Source organism: Salmo salar, chromosome 04 (genome assembly GCF_965601325.2).
Source record: "Salmo salar chromosome 04, fSalSal1, whole genome shotgun sequence".
Lineage (NCBI taxonomy): Eukaryota > Metazoa > Chordata > Actinopteri > Salmoniformes > Salmonidae > Salmo > Salmo salar.
In genome coordinates, this window is record NC_138294.1 from 26,349,968 (window position 1) to 26,373,640 (window position 23,673).

At 42.8% G+C, this 23,673-nt stretch overlaps 1 protein-coding gene across 1 annotated transcript; it reads right to left on the bottom strand.

Moving 5' to 3' along the window:
* Positions 1-2,236: 2,236 nt before the first annotated feature.
* On the bottom strand, positions 2,237-21,420 carry LOC106602612 (uncharacterized). Its single transcript, XM_014195360.3, has 3 exons — positions 20,887-21,420; positions 20,410-20,540; positions 2,237-10,033 (listed from the first exon to the last, which is right to left on the bottom strand). Exons 1-3 carry the CDS (start codon positions 21,161-21,163, stop codon positions 8,750-8,752), a joined length of 1,692 nt encoding a protein of 563 aa, XP_014050835.2. The 5' UTR covers positions 21,164-21,420; the 3' UTR covers positions 2,237-8,749.
* Positions 21,421-23,673: the final 2,253 nt, after the last annotated feature.

The following is a 23,673-nucleotide window of genomic DNA, read 5'->3' on the forward strand; positions in this document are numbered from 1 at the left end:
GCCAGTCGGTTTTAAATAGAACGTTGTGGGCGCCTGTGGTGAAAACAACCCGTGGTTACCTCACAGCAAAAACTTGACATTTTTCACACGGAATTTTGTTGTCTGCTTGTTTTAGTCCACTACAAAACTAAATTTAAGAAAATTACAACATGTCTAAAGATTACATTGCCAGCTCCCAAGCATTCTCACTATTTAGAAAAACGTAATATTGTTCTTCACTCAAGCCCCTCTTCATGAAGGCGCTAACATTAGCGAGCTAGTTACCAACCTTAACATTAAACTAGCCAAGACCAACAACACACTATAAAGCTACAAGTAGTGTGTGGAGTTACAAACGGACTATCCGAAAACGAGTTAAATGTCTTACCTGTGATTACATTTTTGCCACACACATAGCTAAGTGTAGCCCCCCCTTCTAATTTCCTTAATTTTGTCACTAGAGTCAAATACTTTCTGTGGCACACATCAGAGTCAAATACTTTCTATAGTACAAACTTCTCGTCAGGATAGGCAGCGGAAATTAATAATTAATGTATGTGTGTTATATTAAACATAGAGGAAGGAGTAAAATGTAGGCAAGCAATAAACATTTCAGAACAACTACTAGTCAAATAAGACATGGGAGAAATTACGTTTACATTTTAGTCATTTAGCAGACGCTCTTATCCAGAGCGACTTACAGTAGTGAATGCATACATTTCATTTCATGCATTTTTTTTGTACTGGCCCCCCGTGGGAATTGAACCCACAACTCTGGCGTTGCACACACCATGCGAGCCACACCGAAGACCGAGAGATGACGAATTTTGGCAAAGACATTTATTCATAGAAGAATACACTTGAAACAAATAGCCAAACTGAAAACTGCAGACATTACTAGCCATACATTTTTTTTTTATGAAACGCAGCCTGACGTGATGATTGACAGCTGCCTTGAAGGACACAAATAAAACATGCTTTCTGCTACTAAGATCAGTGAAATGTAGGCTAAACTGACAATGTAGTGAAGATTAGAAATTTCAACTAGCAAGCAAGTCGCAGCAATGAATTATTGAGTGTGTGTGCGTTCACGCGAAGGGGGGGATTCTGGCAGGGGGAGATTTTCGGCACACCGGCCCGCACATTAGGCAGCCGCCTAGAGCGGCAGTTTAAAGGCCGCCTTTTCAGTGCTAAACTGACCAAGACGCAACTCCAACAACACATAACACCTCACATTATTCTGCCCCAAAACAATGATAACTTCTCTCAACCAGTGGCATGATAAGCATGTAAATGTAAAATGTAAATGTAAATGTAATAAGCAGTGCCCACTTGGCCAAAGGCAGGGGTGCAAAATATTATTTAGCTTGTCAATGCCCAGCACGCCTCTCCAGGGTGACGTTGGAGAGACGCAGCGCTGTGGCGCTCCACCAACGCTCCATCAAATGAATTTAACATAAATGATGTAGCCTACGGTTGAAAGAGTAGTAGCCTATACAGTAGCATGGATACCAAATGTATTACAATGTCATGAGAAAGACACTTTTAAATCATTAACTTATTAACCAGGAGAGAGTGCAGGAGAAAGTCAACTAAAAAGGCACGGGGGCAGACAGCTTTGGAACGGCTACGGCATCATGAAAAAGAAGTGGACAACCATTGGTGCTGAAAGTAATTAATTTCAACAATTGTCATTTTAATTCGACTTCATCAACTGCAAGAGGGCTTTGTTGGTGCCCATTTCTTCCTATTCCAAAAAAGAAGTGGTGGCCCTACCTGTATGAAAGACGCAATTATGCTATCCATAGATTTGTCAGTATAGCCAAATCCTCCAATACTCCTCAATAAATACCTCTGTGTATTATTATTTTTATTTAACCTTTATTTAACTAGGCAAGTCAGTTAAGAACAAATTCTTATTTACAATGATACCTATCAAAAGGCAAAAGGCCTCCTGCGGTGATGGGAATGTGATTAAACATTTAAAATAAATATAGAACACAACACACATCACGACAAGAGAGACTCCACAACACTACATAAAGAGAGACATAAGACAACACAGCATGGTAGCAACAGAACATGGCAGCAGCACAACATGGTAGCAGCACAAAACATGGTACAAACATTAATGGGCACAGACAACAGCACAAAGGGCAAGAATTTAGAGACAACAATACATCACGTGAAGCAGCCACAACTGTCAGTAAGAGTGTCCATGATTGAGTCTTTGAATGAAGAGATGGAGATAAAATGGTCCAGTTTGAGAGTATTTGTATTTATTAAGGATCCCCATTAGCTGCTCCCAAGGCAGCAGCTACTTGTAACGATCGTCGTCGGGTGATGAGGAAGCGGACCAAAGCGCAGATGGGAGCGAACACATGTTTATTCTTCACACTGAAATAAACACGTACACAAAACCAAGAAAATGCCGATACGTTAACTGCTCAAAACACAAAGAGGCAACACCCCACAAACAGCGTGAGGGAAAAAGGAACTTAAATGTGATCCCAATCAGAGACAACTAGCGACAGCTGTCTCTGATTGGGAATCGACAGAACCCAACATAGAAATAAACCACATAGAGCTAACACAAGGCTATAACGCAAACATAGAAAACAAACCAAGGATAAATACCCAACATGACACACCCTGACCAAAATACCCGAGTTCACCATAAGGTGTATTTTTATCTGAAATCTGATTCCATTGCTTGCATCCGTTACCTGATGTGGAATAGAGTTCCATGTAGCCATGGCTCTATGTAGTACTGTGCACCTCCCATAGTCTGTTCTTGACTTGGGGATTGTGAAGAGACCTTTGGTGGAATGTCTTGTGGGGTATGCTTGGGTGTCTGAGCTGTGTGCTAGTAGTTTATGCATTCAACATGTCAACACTTTTTACAAATCCAAGTAATAATGAAGTCAATCTCTCCTCCACTTTGAGCCATGAGAGATTTACATGCATATTATTAATGTTAGCTCCCTGTGTACATTTAAGGGCTGCCCTGTTCTGAGCCAATTATAATTTTACTGAGGTCCCTCTTTGTGGCACCTGACCACACGACTGAACAGTAGTCCAATTGAGACAAAACTACAACCTGTAGGACCTGCCTTGTTGATAGTGTTGTTAAAAAGGCATAGCAGCGCTTTATCCTTTATCCTTTCCTGCAGGAGTGCATGTTGACCACTGGGTAGCCCCTTTCCTCCTCACAAATATCTTAATACATTTCCGAGAATATGTTACATTTTCATCACACAATATTTAAGGCAGTGCGAAGTTACAGCTATCTTCAGACATGTAGCCACCCAAACTAGGACTATCTGAACGCCATGTGGCTTTACCCTATTGTTCTGACAAAGATGCGTCCATAGTATGTTAATAGATTGCTAAACTGTATATATGCATAACTTTTATATGGATAATATAAACACAGGTCTGGCCTACTCTGTTTTTGCCATGCAAACCCGGAGAAAATGAAACAAGTGCTCTCTTGAGACTAATCTGAATATGCTGCCTGCCTTTGAGCGCTAATGCTCATGACTGGTCATTGGACAACAATCAAGCCATGCAACATTTTGGTTCTGAAGCATTGATTAGCATTGAGGCTCTGCATCTGTCCTTGTGCTCCTAGACCTTAGTGCTGCTTTTGATACCATCGATCACCACATTCTTTTGGAGAGATTGGAAACCCAAATTGGTCTACACGGACAAGTTCTGCCCTGGTTTAGATCTTATCTGTCGGAAAGATATCAGTTTGTCTCTGTGGATGGTTTGTCCTCTGACAAATCAACTGTAAATTTTGGTGTTCCTCAAGGTTCCGTTTTAGGACCACTATTGTTTTCACTATATATTTTAACTCTTGGTGATGTCATTCAGAAACATAATGTTAACTTTCACTGCTATGCGGATGACACACAGCTGTACATTTCGATGAAACATGGAGAAGCCCCAAAATTCCCCTCGCTGGAAGCCTGTGTTTCAGACATAAGGAAGTGGATGGCTACAAATTTTCGACTTTTAAACTCGGACAAAACAGACATGCTTGTTCTAGGTCCCAAGAAACAAATAGATCTTCTGTTGAATCTGACAATTAATCTTGATGGTTGTACAGTTATCTCAAATAAAACTGTGAAGGACCTCAGCGTTACTCTGGACCCTGATCTCTCTTTTGATGAACATATCAAGACTGTTCCAAGGACAGCTTTTTTCCATCTACGTAACATTGCAAAAATCAGAAACTTTCTGTCAAAAAATTATGCCGAAAAATTAATCCATGCTTTTGTCACCTCTAGGTTAGACTACTGCAATGCTCTACTTTCCAGCTACCCGGATAAAGCACTAAATAAACTTCAGTTAGTGCTAAACATGGCTGCTAGAATCTTGACTACAACCCAGAAATTTGGTCATATTACTCGAGTGCTAGCCTCTCTAAACTGGCTTCCTGTTAAGGCAAGGGCTGATTTCAAGGTTTTACTGCTAACCTACAAAGCATTACATGGGCTTGCTCCTACCTATCTTTCCGATTTGGTCCTGCCGTACATGCCTACACGTATGCTACGGTCACAAGACACAGGCCTCCTACTTGTCCCTAGAATTTCTAAGCAAACAGTTGGAGGCAAGGCTTTCTCCTATAGAGCTCCATTTTTATGGAATGGTCTGCCTACCCATGTGAGAGACGCAGTTTCGGTCTCAACCTTTAAGTCTTTATTGAAGACTCATCTCTTCAGTAGGTCCTATGATTGAGTGTAGTCTGGCCCAGGAGTGTGAAGGTGAACGAAAAGGCACTGGAGCAACGAACCACCCTTGCTGTCTCTGCCTGGCCGGGTCCCCTCTCTCCACTGGGATTCTCTGCCTCTGACCCTTTTACAGGGGCTGAGTCACTGCCTTACTGGTGCTCTTCCATGCCGTCCCTAGGAGGGGTGCGTCACTTGAGTGGGTTGAGTTACTGACGTGATCTTCCTGTCTGGGTTGGCACCCTCCCTTGGGTTGTGCCGTGGCGGAGATCTTTGCGGCCTATACTCGGCCTTGTCTCAGGATGGTAAGTTGGTGGTTGAAGATATCCCTCTAGTGGTGTGGGGGCTGTGCTTTGGGAAAGTGGGTGGGGTTATATCCTGCCTGTTTGGCCCTGTCCGGGGGTATCGTCGGATGGGGCCACAGTGTCTCCCGACCCCTCCTGTCTCAGCCTCCAGTATTTATACTGCAGTAGTTTGTGTTGGGGGGCTAGGGTCAGTCTGTTATATCTGGAGTATTTCTCCTGTCTTATCCGGTGTCCTGTGTGAATTTAAGTATGCTCTCTCTAATTTTTTCTCTCTTTCTCTCTCTTGGAGAACCTGAGCCCTAGGACCATGCCTCAGGACTACCTGGCCTGATGACTCCTTGCTGTCCCCAGTCCACCTGGCCGTGCTGCTGCTCCAGTTTCAACTGTTCTGCCTGCGGCTATGGAACCCTGACCTGTTCAGCGGATGTGCTACCTGTCCCAGACCTGCTGTTTTCAACTCTCTAGAGACAGCAGGAGCGGTAGAGATATTCTGAATGATCGGCTATGAAAAGCCAAATGACATTTACTCCTGAGGTGCTGACCTGTTGCACCCTCGACAACCACTCTGATTATTATTATTTGACCCTGCTGGTCATCTATGAACATTTGAACATCTTGGCCATGTTCTGTTATAATCTCCACCCGACACAGCCAGAAGAGGACTGGTTCCTCTCTAGGTTTCTTCCTAGGTTCTGGCCTTTCTAGGGAGTTTTTCCTAGCTACCGTGCTTCTACACCTGAATTGCTTGCTGTTTGGGGTTTTAGGCTGGGGTTTTGTACAGCACTTTGAGATATGAGCTGATGTAAGAAGGGCTTTATAAATACATTTGATTTGATTAGATTTCTTTGACAATAATTTGGTGCAAAACCATAGGCCTACTGTATGTTAGAAACCAGAGAGAATAGGCAAAGGTATACATATAAAATACAAATGGTATGTGTATGTTGCCAATTAAAATATGTATGAAGAAGTTTCCTTCCTGTATCTTTGTCGTGACTGGATGTATTGATACACCATCTAAAGTGTAATTAATAACTTCCCATGCTGAAAGGGATATTCAATGTCTGCTTTTTATGTTTTACCCATCTACCAATAGGTTCCCTTCTATGTGAGGCATTGGAAAACCTCCCTGGTCTTTGTGGTTTAATCTGTGTTTGAAATTCACTGCCCGACTGAGACACATTACAGATAACTGTATGTGTTGGGTATAGAGAGGTACTAATTCAAAAATCATGTTAAACGCTATTATTGCATAGAGTGAGTCCATGCCAATTACATTACTTGTTAAGCAAATGTTTACTCCTGAACTTATTTTGGCTTGCCTACTAATTGACTCAAGACTTTTCATTTTGTAAAATGTTCTAAAAATATAATTCCACTTTGACATCATGGGGTATTGTGTGTAGGCCAGTGACAAGAAATCTCCATTTAATCCATTTTAAATTCAGCCTGTAACACAACAAAAAATGGAAAAAGTAAAAGGGGTGTGAATACTTTCTGAAGGCATAAAAATAAGTCAGCTATGATAAGTCAAAAGTCATCATCAGACAAACCTGACTGAACTATTTTGACATGAAGAGTAGGTGTTTGTTAGTGTGTGTGTAGGTATATTTAGTAAGTCTATAATGGTTATAAAGCGCTGTTGGGTGTAAGTCAGAATGACTAAACATTAAACACATAGCCTTCCCTGTAGCTCAGTTGGTAGAGCATGGTGTTTGCAACGCCAGGGTTGTGGGTTCGATTCCCACGGGGGGCCAGCACAGGAAAAAAAAAAAAAATGTATGAAATGTATGCATTCACTACTGTAAGTCGCTCTGGATAAGAGTGTCTACTAAATGACTAAAATGTAAAAATGTAAACATAAACAAGTTTTAAATACACCATATGAAGACCACAACAAAACATCTGCATGAATTGCATTCATTTTCTTATTAAGTGTCAAAACAATAGTTGAATGGAAGTAATGAAACAGGCATTTGTGCATCATATAGCTTACAGTACAACACACAATATGCAACAAACTTTTAAGGCTTACAGTGCCTTTGGAAAGTATTCAGACCCCTTGACTTTTTCCACATTTTGTTTAGGTTACAGCCTTACTCTAAAATTGATTCAATAGTTTTTTCCCTCATCAATCTACACACAATACCCCATAATGACAAAGCAAAAACAGGTTTTTAGAAATGTTTGCTAATTTATTAAAAATAAATCACATTTACATAAGTATTCAGACCCTTTACTCAGTACTTTGTTGAAGCACCTTTGGCAGCAAGCATGGCACACCTGTATTTGGGGAGTTTCTCCCATTCTTCTCTGCAGATCCTCTCAAGCTCTGTCAGTTTGGATGGGGAGTGTTGCTACACAGCTATTTTCAGGTCTCTCCAGAGATGACCGAAGTCTGGGCTCTGGCTGGGCCACTCAAGGACATTGAGACTTGTCCTGAAGCCACTCCTGCGTTGTCTTGGCTGCGTGCTTAGGATCGTTGTTCTGTTGGAAGGTGAACCTTCGCCCCAGTCTGAGGTCCTGAGCGTTCTGGAGTAGGTTTTCATCAAGGATCTCTCTGTACTTTGCTCCGTTCATCTTTGCCTTGATCCTGACTAGTCTCCCAGTCCCTGCCACTGAAAAACGCCCCCAAAGCATGCTGCCACCACCATGCTTCACCGTACGGATGGTGCCAGGTTTCCTACAGACGTGACACTTGGCATTCAGGCCAAAGAGTTCAATTTTGGTTTCATCAGACCAGATAATCTTGTTTCTGGTCGGAGAGCCTTTAGGTGCCTTTTGGCAAACTCCAAGCGGGCTGTCATGTGCCTTTTACTGAGGAGTGGCTTCCGATGGCCACTCTACCATAAAGGCCTGATTGGTGGAGTGCTGCAGAGATTGTTGTCCTTCTGGAAGGTTCTCCCATCTCCACAGAGGAACACTATAGCTCGGTCAGAGTGACCATCGCGTTTTTGGTCATATCCCAGACCAAGGCCCTTCTCCCCCGATTACTCAGTTTGGCTGGGAAGCCAGCACCAGGAAGAGTCTTGGTGGTTCCAAACGTCTTCATTTAAGAATGATGGAGGCCACTGTGTTCTTGGAGACCTTCAATGCTGCAGAAATGTTTTGGTACCCTTCCCCAGATCTCTGCCTCAACATAATCCTGTCTTGGAGCTCTACGGACAAATCCTTCGACCTCATGGCTTGGTTTTTGCTCTGACATACACTGTCAACTGTGTGACCTTATATAGACAAGTGTGTGCCTTGCCAAATCATGTCCAATCAATTTACTTTACCATAGGTGGACTCCAATCAAGTTGTAGAACTTTCCTCAAGGATGATCAATTGAAACAGGATGCACCTGAGCTCAATTTCTCATAGCAAAGGGTCTGAATACTTATGTAAATAAGGTATTCCTGTTTTTCGCATTATGGGGTATTGTGTGTAGATTGCTGAGGATTTTTTATTTATTTAATCCATTATAGAATAAGGCTGTAATGAAACAAAATGTGGAAAAAGTCAAGGGGTCTGAACACTTTCCAAAGGCATTGTATATGCCTTAAATATCACACCATGTCTGGATGTAATATTCTACTCAGGAATATTCAACACTGAAATCTGTAACTCTCGTTATAACAAATGCATCTCTGGGTCTTTTCTGCTGACAACAATAAATTCATCTTTGTCTTTAATGCAGAGTTTGATCTAAACATCAGAAGCTATCGAGTGGAATGGTTACTTTCTACGTTATAGAGTGGAATGTTTTTTCTGCTGGTGTATCCTGAGGTAGCTCCTCTCGGAGAAACTTTTCCCGCAGTGCGTACAGGCAAACGACCTCTCTCCCGTGTGGACCTTCAGGTGCATCTTCAAATGGTGCTGGTGGGAGAACCTTTTCTCACACTGGGGGCAGCTGTAGGGTTTCTCCCCTGTGTGGACCCTCTGGTGCCTTTTCAGGCTTGAGGAGTGGGAGAAACTAGCCCGGCACAGGTGGCAGCCGAATGGTTTCTCCCCTGTGTGGACCCTCTGGTGCCTCTTCAGGTCACCAGTCTGGGCAAAGCGCATATGACACTGGGTACAGCTGAAAGGTTTTTCCCCTGTGTGGACCCTCTGGTGGATCTCCACCTTCTGGAGGCAGCTGAAGCCTTTGTTACAGAACATGCAGAGGAACCGTTTCTCTTTACTATTTCCTGATGTGGCTTCCTCTCCCTGAGCCTGGTCTCTAGCCCTGTTGTTTGAGTTCAATTTCTGATCAAAAAGAACACGGCCATGTGAATCGGAAGGCCCCATCGACGTGGACACTGGGTCGCGATCCCTGAATGCGTGTAAAGTGGAGTGGGTCGCGACAAGTGAATTTGTCTCCAAGCTTTCCCTGTAATCTAAGAAATCTCTGCCCTGTGAGTGTCCATCTCCAAGGTGACCATCTCCATTCCATGTGGGAGGGGCGTCGCCCTCCACTTTCACAGTCAATTCATCTACAACCAGACCCTCTCCTTTCTTATCTAGGCACCCTTCAGAGTATACACTACTACTGTACTGATTCCAGTGTCCTCTAGACAGATCAGTCTGTCTCTCTAAACCCAAGAGCATGTTGTCAGGGTCCATCTCTGTAGCGTAAGAACAAGACGGATCATCACTGCCATTGTCTAACGTGGGACCATCACCATCTCCACATGAATGATCCTTACTCTGGCTCTGATGAAATACTGGTAAATACTCTGAGCCAGGAGCAGGAGGACAGCCCAGTGGCCCCAGCCTCTCTGGGTCTGATCTGTGGTCAGATCCTGTGTGTAAAAGCCTTTTTGTTACAGTTAAAGTCTCTTTGTCTGTCTCTGACTTTAGGATGGCGTTCGGCGTTTCACTGAACTCTGTGATGCTGCGTCTGGTCCTGGGCTGGGGCATGGCGGTGTTGGATTGGTCCCCCGTGGCTACAGTCTGGATGTCTCTACTGTGCCGTGGATCCTCTTCTCCTTCAGTCCTCTCCTGCTTGACCAGAGACGATCCTCCAGGACCTGCAGCCTCTCCATCTACAGACTGACACAAGAAGAGAAGAGGTTATTACCGGTACATGAGTTGAATTGGATAACAATGTCGTAGGTGATGAGATAATGGGCATAATACCAACCCAGAGATGGCGCTAGTGGGGCACCTATTTAGGATAGATAAACGGGTGCATTATGAGGGTCTGATTAGGATGTGGTGAGCTGTAACGTGTAACACCTGTAACGTGTCACTTCCTGTTGTAGGAAGGAAGAGGAAGAGCTAGGTTTTGATTTTTGGGAAAGTTTGTTGTTTAAAAGTACATTGGAAAGTTCTTGGTAGCTACCTAGCTTCTTATGTTGGATCCCGCGACGCAGTTGGCATCAGTTGCTGGGACTGCTTGTATCTTTCCAGTGATCCTGCCGACCAAGGACGGGTCTGAGGAGCTATTTGGCGTCGTAGCTAGCCTAGCTGCTAGCTAGCTGAACATCAAGCTAGCGAGGTGTTCTTGAACGCAGCCCGCTACGCTTTTAGCCATTGTGGCTGGGACCATGGATTGTCCCGGGTTTGTGGCTGTCTAGATCCCTGCTGTTTGTTGTTTTCAATTTTCCCCGTCACCTGCTCTGTCTGGAACGTGAAGATGACGATCCACACGCCAAAAGGATGAATTTTGACTATACCAGCCAGAATATAGCATGAGCTTAAAGTATGGCAACTTGGTATGAACTTTGAACTCTTATTCAATAAAGAAGTGATACCACCTAGCCGTTGTGTTAGCGCAGCAACTGTAGATGTGGGCTAGGAGAGGACGGACAGAGTATCTGTCTACCTCTCGGCGACGGTACTACCAAGTATCCGTTCTACCACCAGACATTCTTCAAAGGACAACCCGGTCTTCTATCTATGACCAATCTACCGAAGCGCAGCTCAGAGTAAATATTTATGGCATTTTCCTTTTTCAAATGGGCGGTTATTTAGAATGCATAAGATACTGTATTTACAATAGCATAGCTGCCTATGGCCCGATAGAGACACAAAATCTTTTTGTTCCTCAGTCTTCCCGCTCTTTCATTCAAAACCCAACCCCCTTTCTTTGTGTAACCAGCCGTCATATCTGTTCCATCCGCTAGGGACGTTTTCCTTTATGACATAATTTGTAATCAATGTATGATCCATTCTGTGTAGGTGTAATTCTGTGTGATTTATTTAGGTATTTAGTAAATAAATAATTAAACCACATTTTGTATTGCTGATTCAACTTGTTAGCCAGGGTTCGTGAAGATAACCAAGAATTTACAACTTTCAGATGAGATTAAATAAGGTGACGATTAAATATTGACTGCTATTGAGGTAAAAGATTACCAGGTCTTTAAGAGTTTATTCGGAAGATAACAGCTCTATAAACATTATTTTGTGGTGCCCCGACTTTCTAGTTAATTACATTTACATGATTAGCTTAATCAGGTAATATTAATTACAGAGAAATTATTTTATAGAATAGCATGTCATATCACTTAATCCGGCATAGTCAAAGACACGATAGTGTTTACAAACACTACAGGAACAAGATGTGCGGCAGGTAGCCTAATGGTTAGAGCGTTGGACTAGTAACTGAAAGGTTGCAAGATCGAATCCCCGAGCTGACAAGGTAAAAATCTGTCGTTCTGCTCCTGAACAAGGCAGTTAACCCACAGTTCCTAGGCCGTCATTGAAAATAAGAATTTCTTCTTTAACTGACTTGCCTAGTTAAATAAAAAAATCATCCACATGTATCGATCACATTTTTATTAATGCTGTAGAACTTTGTTCTAAAGCTGTATCCGAACCCATTGGATGCAGTGATCACAATATAATGGCTATATCCGGGAAAGCCAACGTTCCAAAAGCTGGGCCTAAAATAGTGTATAAGAGATCATACAATAGATTTTGCTGTGACTCTTATGTGGATGATGTTAAAAATATTTGTTGGTCTGATGTGATTAATAAGGAGCATCCAGATACTGCACTTGAAGAATTTATGAAATTGCTTCTTCCAATTATTGATAAACATGCACCTGTTAAGAAACTGACTGTTAGAACTGTTAAGGCTCCATGGATTGATGAGGAATTGAAAACTTTATGGTTGAAAGAGATGGGGCAAAAGGAGTGGCTAATAAGTCTGGCTGCACATCTGACTCGCTTACTTACTGCAAATTGAGAAATTATGTGACTAAACATGACAAAAAGAAGAAGAAACTGCATTATGAAGCCAAGATCAATGACAAAGAATTATGGAAAAAACCTTAGATTACTTTAAATGAAATTATGGGCAGAAAGACATTCAACTCCATCTTTCATCGAATCAGATGGCTTATTCATCACAAAATCATTTGATGTTGCCAATTATTTTTATGATTATTTCATTGGCAAAGTGGGCAAACTTAGGCAGGAGATGCCCATGACAAACAGTGAGCAATTATATTCATGCATAAAAAAACATAGATAATGAAAGGAAAGCCGTGCAAGTTTGAATTTTGTAAAGTTAGTGTGGGAGAGGTGGAAAATTATTGTTAAAGCTCAATAATGACAAACCTCCTGGCATTGACAACTTAGATGGAAAGCTACTGAGGATGGTAGCTGACTATAGCCAACCATATCTGTCATATTTTTAATCTGAGCCTGGAGGGAAGCCAAAGTAATTCCGTTACCCAAGAGTGGTAAAGCAGCCTTTACTGGTTCTAACAGCAGACCTATAAGCTTGCTGCCAGCTCTTAGCAAACCGTTGGAAAAAATGGTGTTTGACCAAATACAATGCTATTTCTCTGTAAACAAATTATCAACAGACTTTCAGCATGCTTATAGAGAAGGGCACTCAACATGTACTGCACTGACACAAATGACTGATGATTGTTTGAAAGAAATTGATTATAAGAAGATTGTGGGAGCTGTACTGTTAGATTTCAGTGCAGCCTTTGATATTATTGACCAAAACTTAAGTGCTATGGCTTTTCAACCTCTGTCATATTGTGGATTCAGAGCTATCTATCTAATAGAACTCAAAGGGTTTTCTTTAATGGAAGCATCTCTAATGTCAAACATGCAACGTGTGGTGTACTGCAGGGCAGCTCTCTACTCTTTTCTATTTTTACCAATGACCTGCCACTGGCATTAAACAAAGCATGTGTGTCCATGTATGCTGATGATTCAACCATATACGCATCAGCAACCACAACTAATGAAGTCACTGAAACCCTTAAAGAGTTGCAGTCTGTTTTGGAATGGGTGGCCAGTAATAAACTGGTCCTGACCATCTCAAAACTAAGAGCACTGTATTTGGTACAAATCATTCCTTAAGTGCTAGACCTCAGCTGAAGCTGGTAATGAGTGTGACTGTTGAACAAGTTGAGGAGACTAAATTACTTGGCGTTACCTTAGATTATAAACTGTCATGGTCAAAACATATAGATTCAATGGTTGCAAAGATGGGGAGAGGTCTAGCCGTAATAAAGAAATGCTCTGCTTTTCTGACACCGAACTCCAAAAAGCAGGTTCTGCAGGCTCTAGTTTTGTCTAATCTTTATTATTGTCCAGTCGTGTGGTCCAGTGCTGCAAGGAAAGACCTAGTTAAGCTGCAACTGGCCCAGGACAGAGTGGCACGTTGTGCTCTTAATTGTATTCAGAGGGCTGATATAAATACTATGCATGCCAGTCTCTCTTGGCTAAGAGTTGAGGAGAGACTGACTGCATCACTTCTTTTTTCTATGCAAACAAATCCCAAATAGTTTTCATAGTCAACTTACACACCGCTCTGACACACACACTTATCCCACCAGACATGCCACCAGGGGTCTTTTCATAATCCCCAAATCCAGAACAAATTCAAGAAAATGTACAGTATTATTTAGAGTCCTTATTGCATGGAACTTCCTTCCATCTCATATTGCTCAAACAAACAGCAAACCTGGTTTAAAAAAAACAGATAAAGCAATACCTCGCGGCACAACGCCTCTCCCCTATTTGACCTAGATAGTTTGTGTGTATGCATTGATATGCAGGCTACGTGTGCCTTTTGAAAAATATATGTAGTTCTGTCCTTGAGCTGTTCTTGTCAAATGATGTTATGTCATTCTGTATTATGTTTCATGTTTTTTTGTGGACCCCAGGAAGAGTAGCTGCTGCTTTCGCAACAGCTAATGGGGATCCTAATAAAATAACAAATACCAAAAGGATTATACTTGGATCTTACCTAACATAGATGTTAACACAGTGTCAGAGAAATGAACCCAAAGCCAAGCCCTACGGAAAATAAGGCAAACAAGTGGAACAGATGAGCGAGGAAAAAGAGCCTGCAATGTCTCTCGGTCAAATTCCCGGTGCCTAGCGCCATGGACATGAAAGGCGATTTGTATCGAAACTGTCTGTTTTTCCGTGATCAGTGGGAGAATGATGAAATCGCTACGGGCTAAGATAAAAAAAAAAAAAAGACCCGCATGTGCGAGATGATTGGAACAATTCAAAGAAAATCCTTGACGTTTTACAAAGACGTTTTGAACCTGCTCGTAATGGGATTTATGAAAGATTCATTTTTAACACGTGAACAAACTCAAGCAGAGACATCGGGTCAATATGTTGTGAGGCTGCATCAATTGTCTGATTCATGTGATTTCAGTGCAATGAGAGACGAAATGATCAGAGACAGACTTGTGATTGGCTGTAAAGATAACAGGGTAAGAGAAAGTATGCTGCGCGAACTTACACTGACTAAAGCCATAGATCTATGCAAAGCAAGCGAACAGATGCCGATCCAATTAAAAAAGATGAACGCTGTCCCTGAAAAGGCAGAATCTGTTAATTATGCCAGAACAAACACAGAGACCATGTCGACGAAAAATGGAAACTACATTTGTTGGACAGTGATGCAAGGCAGAAAATTACTAAAGATGGCTGCATGTACTGTGGATCAGCACAGGCAAGAGCCAAATGTCCAGCTTATGGGGGGTTCTGTGCAAATTCGGTGGGGAAAAAAATTACAATTTTGCTAAAGTGTGCAGACAAAGTAAGCCTGTCAATCTGCTAAAACAGGATATATGCAGTGATCATAATGATGATGAAGAAGCTGACATGCTATACATGACAGATGTTAATTATGTTCAAAGACAAATGGTTTACAAACTTAAAGCTTTCCCCACTGACAACTGTGATTATGATCCAAGCAGCACGATCAAATGCCATCTAGACAGTGGCTCAACTGTTAATATACTTGGCTAAAGAGACTTTATGCAAGTACTGCAGGATGGAGATGCAAAGCCACAACCAAGCAAGGCTAAGGCTGTACGATGGCTCGGTTATTACACCAGCAGGGGAGTGTGAACTACAAGACAATCATGATGGGGAAACATATGTGGTAAAGTTCCAAGTGGTGAAAACCTTGCAGCAGCAGCCTCTCCTTTCAGCAGAAACGTGTGAAAAGGTGCTACAACTCAACCACCAACATGTCGTTCATCATGTCAGCACTAAAGAAAAACAAAAAGGTCCCATCAGACTTGAACACCTCAAGCGGGTAAAACTGAAACAGTTTGAGGACGTTTTTGAAGGGATGGGGGCTCTGCCAGGTGAGCTCCACCTGGTGGGGGGTGAGTCTGGCAGACCAGTTCAATAGCTTCCCAGCCGAATCCCCATTCCACTGAAAGAAAAGATACTAAAGGCTGTTGATTCAATGGAGGAACAGGGTGTCATTACAAAGGTCACCAAACCTACAAAGGGGATAATTAACATGGTTGTGATGGAAAAGCCTGGCAAAATTACCAAATGCCTAACATTGAAGAGGTACTGCCAAGCCTGGCAAAAGCAAAAATCTATTCGGTTATGGATGCAAAAAAATGGTACTGGCAGGTACATTTGGATGAAGAGAGTAGTTACCTCACCACATTTTGGACCCCCAATGGTAGATACCGGTGGACAAGGTTACCTTTAGGAGTGAAACCAACTGCGGAGGAATATCAGCGAAGGCAACCGGATGCACTTCAGGGACTGCCAGGAATAAGCGTCATAGCTGATGACATCTTGGCAAAGGGCTGTGGTGCCACAATGGAAGAAGCAGTACAGGACCATGACCCCAACCTGACTCAGCTCTTACAAAGAGAAAGGGAGATGAATCTATAGCTGAATAAAGACAAAAGTTAAGCTCAGGCTCACAAGTATTACATTCATGGGACATCTTTTGACAGCTGAACGCCTGAAGCCAGACTCCAAGAAGGCGGAGGCAGTACAGCAAATGCCGCCACCTACAGACGCAAAAGCAGTGCAGCGACTGATTGGTTTTGTAAATGACTTAGCCAAATTCTTACCTCATCTGTCTGACGCTTGTGAGCCATTGCGTCGGCTGACCAATAAAGATGTGCTGTGGGCATGGCGTCCTCAACATGATGCTGCATTAGCGCAAATCAAGAAATTGGTAAGCAACCAACCAATACTGAGGTACTATGACCTCTCTGAGGAAGTGACCCTACAATGTGTTGCAAGTGACAAAGGCCTAGGGGCAGCGCTCCTGCAGAAGGGGCAGCCCATTGCATTTGCTTCGAGGACATTGACACCCACAGAGCAAGGATATGCCCAAATTGAAAAGGAGTGCCTAGCCATATTGTTCGCCTGTGACCAGTACCTTCATGATGGGGACTTTATCACGTTGCACACTGATCACAAGCCATTTGAGGTCATCTTCAAAAAACCTCTTGTGTCTGCCCCAAAGTGACTACAAAGGATAACGCTAAAGCTTCAGCGTTATCAACTACAGGTAGTATACAAGAAAGGAGTAGAACTTCACATTGCAGATTTCTTGTCTTGAGCAGCACTACCAACAGCTAGTCACGCGCAATAACGGGCAAATGAGACTGTACATGCTCTACAGGCAGAGGTTGAAGACGTGAACCATGCTACTGATCAAAACATCTCCCCGCAGACACAGGATGTTATCCAAAGCTCATTCAGCAGAGGACAAGACTTCTCGAACGCTTCAGTCTTTCATCCTAAGAGGCTGGCCGGACACAAGAAAGAGTATGCCCATCCTGGTAAGGGACTGCTGGACATACAGAGACAAACTCACAATGCAGGAAGAGGTTGTCTACAAAAGGCGACAGGGTGGTAGTGCCAGAAACTCTTCGCCCGATGATTCTCTCGTATCCAAGCAGGGCACTCAGGGATCGAAGCCAGTCTCAGGAAAGACAGACTCTGTATTCTAAATTAAAACATTTTGTGGCCGTGTGCAGCATATGGAATGCTAATCTACCTAAGCAGCAAAAGGAAACCCTGCAGCCAGCACGTCCTTGGCCTAAATTGGGAATGGATCTGTTCACAGTCAAGAGTGTTCCTTTCCTGATTATAGTGGACTACTATTACCATTTTTGGGAGGTGGAGAAAGTGATTGACACAACAGCCGCTTGCATCATCAATTGTTGTAAGCAGGGGCGGAAATCCCGGGGGGGACGGGGGGGACACGACCCCCCCATCCTGGGAAAAATGATTTGTCCCCCCCAATATATCACTGAAACATAACTATGTAATTTAAATAATATTAATAATACGCAATGAAAGCAATTGTGCTGATTATAGACACTTAATAGCGCGTTTTTAAGTTTCAAAAGATTGCGACCCCCCCACCCTTTGCCTCACAATGGTTTGATCCACTGCCAGTTCCTTAGTTGGCAAGGTAACAGAGGGGTCGTATCCACTGTCTGAAAGGCACTCAATGAACGTAACTGACGTGAGGTTAATCCAGTCAATCGCGCACACACACTAGCTGAATATGCAGAGCTAGCGCGCAAATATTAACTATTAAGCTAGCTAGTACCTATTCCATTTATGTGGCCTCGTCAAAGATGGAATCTTTGCTATCGTCAATTTATTCCAAGATCAGCATGCAGATGATGTAAGTTAGTGCTTCAAAGTCCCTGTGATAAGGTTAGCGATAAACTGGAGTCCAAACTGAACAGAACTACACTCTCTTCTACCATTGTCTTAAATATATTTAATGGTCTTGTTGCAAAAGCTAAATTGTCGCAAGGGAACTTTTATTTATTTATTTTATTTCACCTTTATTTAACCCGGGTAGCAAAGATTATAGCAAACACCACTGAAACTGAATTGGTGCTCGCTAGCTTTGCAAATTCAGCTATTGTTGGAAGCCAGCCAATATGAAACAAACTATTAAAATTACAAAAGGTTGCAGCATATGTTGTGTAAATGGTGAACTCATACAGCTGTCAACTCTTGTCATTTTAATCCGTTTCACATTTGCTAGCTACCTTTTAGATCGAAGCCCAAATATAATGATAGAAGCCCATCTCCTACTGTAAATAACCTACACACTGTGTGTGTGTGTAGCCAGCCAGCCAGGTAGAAAAATGGCAGAAAAATAAAAGACGGACATCAGAGTATTTTTCAGTACACCAAAACGCAAAGTAAGAACCCTAGTAGCCTAATATCTCAAAGACTAGTTGATAAAATGTTCATAAGAAAGAAATTAAATTCTAATGGAAATGTTTCACAATGATGTCATTAGGCAGAGCAGGCAACAGATGGCACACAGACAGCAGAGTTGGGGACAGATATGCAGGGACAGACTGGCAGAGACAGGGAGTCTCAGGTAAGTTTGTTGAGTCTTTGTTTGGCAACATTATGAAAGGTTCTCCATTTTTTTTACTTGTAAAATAGGAACATAATTGGAAAATGCCATGGATACCCCCACTCTCAACTTAAACTGGTGACTGAACTAAGATTTGTTAAAGGCAATGGTATTACTGTTGTGATTAGTTGTGTAGTTTTGGGTACCGGGAGTTAGGAGTACGGCAAACACCTTATTTCTTTGGTTCCTCAATTTAAATTTATCATATTACAATGTAGGCTATGTGTTACAGCACTACTTTTGGTGTCCCCCTAAGGAATTGCTCTTGAGAAAATGTCATGTAATTGTCCCCTCCAAAGTTGATATGAGATTTTCGCCCCTGGTTGTAAGCAGCAGTTTAGCAGATATGGCATAGCAGATATGTTATAGTTACGGATAATGGGCCCCAGTTCACGAGTCACGACTTTGCTTTGATTGCAAAAGCCTGGGAGATCCATCATGCGTCCTCCTCACCCTACCACAGTCAGAGTAATGGTAAGGCTGAGTCAGCAGTGAAAATAGCAAAGACTCATCACAAAGGCTATGCAGAAAGGCAGAGGTGTGGCAAGCCATTTTGGCGTGGAGAAATACTCCCACAGAGGGCTTCAGCAGCAGTCCTGTACATCGCTTAATGTCTAGAATGTCTAGATGTCTAGACGCTCTCTCTTGCCAACAGCTCCCAAGCTCCTCGCACCTAATGTCATTAGAGATGTTCAGGCACACAAGCATGCACGTCAGGACAAGTCAAAACATTACTATGATCAGCATGCAAAGAATCTTCCTGTAATAAAACAAGGCCAAGCTGTCAGAGTGCTCCTGTCACCTCAAGCCAGAGATGCCATATGGAGTCTTGGCACATGCATAGGGCACATCAGCGCAAGGTCATATGAAGTGGAAGTAAAGGGTCGAAAGAATCGAAGGAACTGGAGGGGCATATGCCCAGTTTAGAAGAGCATGGGGCATAGGAGGGCCACATGGGAAGACAATATCCCCTGGATGGTGTGGGCAGGACACATTATGAGGAGATGGGGCATACCCCACCAGGGCAGTTATCTCTAATGACCGTTCCTCCACAATTTCAGGAGGATGTGGAAGATGAAGAAGAGGCCCTGAGGGTCCCAGAAGTGCCCAATATGCTACCAGTGCGCCACACTAGGACAAGAAAAGGAAAAAGGTGTTGATAATGTAAATAGGTATTTTCACTGTGGTATTAAAATGGAATGAAGTGCTCGAGCTAATTATACATGAAAAGGAAGATGTTAAGATAATGGGCAGAATACCAACCCAGAGATGGTGCTAGTGGGGCACCTATCTCGGATAGATAAATCACATTTTATTGGTCACATACACATGGTTAGCATATGTTATTGCGAGTGTAGCGAAATGCTTGTGCTTCTAGTTCCGACAGTGCAGCAATATCTAACAAGTAATATCTAACAATTCCACAACAAATACAAGTAAGGAATGGAATAAGAATATAGAAATATGAATGAGCAATGTCAGAGCGGCATAGGCTCAGATGGACAGTATAGAACACAGTACACACATATGAGATGAGTAACGCAAGATAGAATGTCGTGACCTGTAACATGTAACACCTGAGTAAAGGATTATTCTTGCATCTTATCTCACTCGCCGACGTGAGTTATTCACACACACATATTAACAGTAGGCAAGTCTCACAAGCTCCCCTATGGCAGATAAATGAGGATGTACATGTATGCAAGTGAATAGCTGAGGGGACTCTTTCTGAAAGCAACTGTAATTTCTGGTGTAACTCTATTACACTAACCTCTATCATGATAACGTGCTGGGTTGAGGTTCCACTCCCCTCATCAACAGTGATTGGTTGGTCATCTCTCCATGTATTGTGTCCCACTGGCTTCACAATAGTCCTGTGGCCTCCAGGGAGATGTCCTTCACCTGAGAGAGTGGTTGGAGGAAAAGAGGTGGTTAGGCACTTCTTAACACTTCTTCTAACTTCTTGATATACTATTTATTGATTGATGTATTATGTCCCATGTATCACATTGTTTTCATTGAGTAAATAATAGGAAAAGCAGTAAATCAAGAATCTGGTTACAATACGATATTGTGTCTTTGTGCAAGATAGCCAAGTAATCAAGGGAATTTTTGCATTCTATGCAAACACTGACCAAGATCCAAATATAGGTAACACATCTGAACACAAGTGCAGAGGGGAACGGGGCGACAGGCACTGAGCTATATATGAACGGCGACCTGCTCCGCAGCCTTCTGCAAAATGTACCTCTTGATATTCCTCTGTATCGGTCGAGGAGCTTGACACTTCTGGGACGACTGGCGAGGACGCGCTCTCGCATTGTCCTCTCTGCGCGCTCCCGTGACACCTTCATTTCCAGTAGTTTCCTCCGTAACGCCCTGTTTTCTTTCTGGCTTTGAGTTATTTCCAAACGAAACACTGCGTAGTCGTCGTCTACGAGTTTACAGATCTCTGCCACTGCTGCATTCGCTAGCACCTCCATGATGGAGGCTATTTGAGTGTGAAAAACCATACAGTTAGCCATTGTTAGCAGCTAGCGTAACCTATATAACATCTACCAACCAAGTCCTGTCTCTAACACGAATTAAATAATACATGGGGTATGTGATGCTGTGCAGTTAAATTAGCCATATTTTGAGTTCCATGGTGTTTCTAAATGTCTAAATATCAAGAATGTAAAAACGCTAATGTGTAAATTGTTCTTGGTCATTGTTTACTTCCGTATACACTGAAGAGAAAGGACGTTATTAGTTGGCGCAAAGCTACGGTGTCTTCTTCGTGTAGCTTTCCAGCAGACAAGACGCGGTGTTGCTTATTGCTGCCTTTTGCAGGTCGGAGTGCGGATAGAACATTTTTGGTAAAAGAAAAGGGAATGGGAAAATCAGAAAGGTCACTGTTGCTTCTACATTGATAAAGTTTTATCATAAAGTTATTGGTCCCCTCCCCATGTCAAACAGTTGGATTCATTATTAAGGGGGTAAGGTGACATCACCTTAACTCTTACATAATTTAAATAAGTACCAACACCGGAAAAGGCGTGTTTGCAGAGGGACGTGGTTTATATAGCTAGATAGCTACTCTACTGGTGTCAAAATTTGACAGTAGGGTGTCAGCAAATATAATTAAAAGTTTACACCATTCATCTACGGCAAAGATACTTCTATGTTTCCCTTTTTGGCTGTGCCTGGTGTTAGCGAGTTACTGGCTAGCTAGGTCTTCAGCCAGCATGGAACAAAAGGGTTGTTCAAAACTCCAACGCAGTTGTCAGGTTAACTCACCCGTCAGTGCTGCTGTGAACTGCATCACAAGAGACATGCCAAACGGTAGATGTATATAAAAAAAATTAGCTTAGCTTGAGATGATTTTACTGCAACACTTCTCACTGCATGCAAGTTGCTTGATATAGGCATTTCAAAGAGCTGCCAGTCAAGGCAAGCTCATGAATATAAGCTGCCTGCACACCCAACCTGTCTTTTCTAACTTCCTGGTAGTTAGTCATGAGAAAAAAAGTATGTTTCAGAATGACTGTTCAGGACCTCTAAATTGCACCACCATCTAACCCACCTAACCACACTATCCCCCAAAACCCACCACCCCATCCCACTACTTTGGCCCTAAGAGATCCTACACCAGGCCGTCAGCCTTGGAGGATGGAACCCCTTCTCTCAAAACTCCCTGTACATTTTCTGCACTAAAATCTCTCACATCCAAATATTTCTGCTGCTGCAACTACCACATCTATCTTCTGTGATTTCTGCTCCATCAGTGCAGTGCGGTTGATCACCATGGCTTTAAAAGCAATAAATCCAACCTGACAAAATCTCATTTTCTCTGGATCTCTCTCTTCAGGCCTACTCATTAGGGGGCTCCCAGTCGAATCACTCACCCTCTACTCTCTTCCCTGCCTCAGCATAGGAAATGTTCCTCCCTACTCGAACTCTGACAATCTCAATTTGTCTCTGAGGGCACTTCGAATCCCCAGCTGCATGGGCACAGTTGACACAATGCTTTCTCTATCCCAACTGTACAATCCCTTTGACTATTCCCTCCTACACATTTCTCACATTGTGGGATCTCCCTTCTACTCACTGCTGCAACGTGTCTGAATCTTTAGCACTTAAAGCACCGTAGCGGGCTCGGACCATAGGCCCTCACAGAATAGCAAATATAACCTAACCTGACCTTATCAGGTAGAAACTCCGTGTCAAAGCTCAACAAGACAGACAGGGTATTTTCAGTCTCACCATTGCCACCGGGTCTACAGTACGTCTCACCAAACGGCAGGCGTCACAAACACCAGGAATATTATTTTTCATTTGATCCACCTCTACACTACCCCACTGATCACCCCTTTGAGTGGTGCCCTGTTCCGGAGATCAAAGCATGACACAGGTTGAGCCCCGAGCAGCAAAGCATCCGCTTCCTCCGGGCGGAGGATGCACAAAAATATCTAAACAATTCCACTTCTTGAAACTTTCACAGATGTAACCTTTCCAGTTTGTCCTTTACCCAGCTTGACACAATGTATGCGTCGTACAAAAAGCAGGAATCCACTCTTTCCAAAAATCTCACTCCCACCGGTCCAAAATCTTTTCCCGTAGGTTTCACAGGGCAAATATTGGAAGTCTCTACCACACCTGTCGCTGCAGGTAGACCCACTTCATCCTGGTCTACATCACCACTGCCCACCGATTCCATTTTGTGATCCTCTAGAGACCAAGAAGACCTAAAGACAAGATTGTGTACTCCGGAGATGAAGGTCTGAACTTAGCACCATTCTTAAGCTTTCGCGTCATCACACCTCCCATGCTGTTCTTTGAAATATGGTTCTGCCTATTAAATTACACATCAAACCTTCTATTCATGATCACTATCGTTCAAGCTCAAAGAAGACTAGAATTACCTAAAAATAAGGGCTAGCTAGATCCCATCTGTGGAAAGGACGGAAACCTATAGGTTCTAACTTCGAAGGAAGCCAATGAAACTAAGACCACTTTAATTCTAAATGATAAACAAGAAAATAAAAAGTCAACA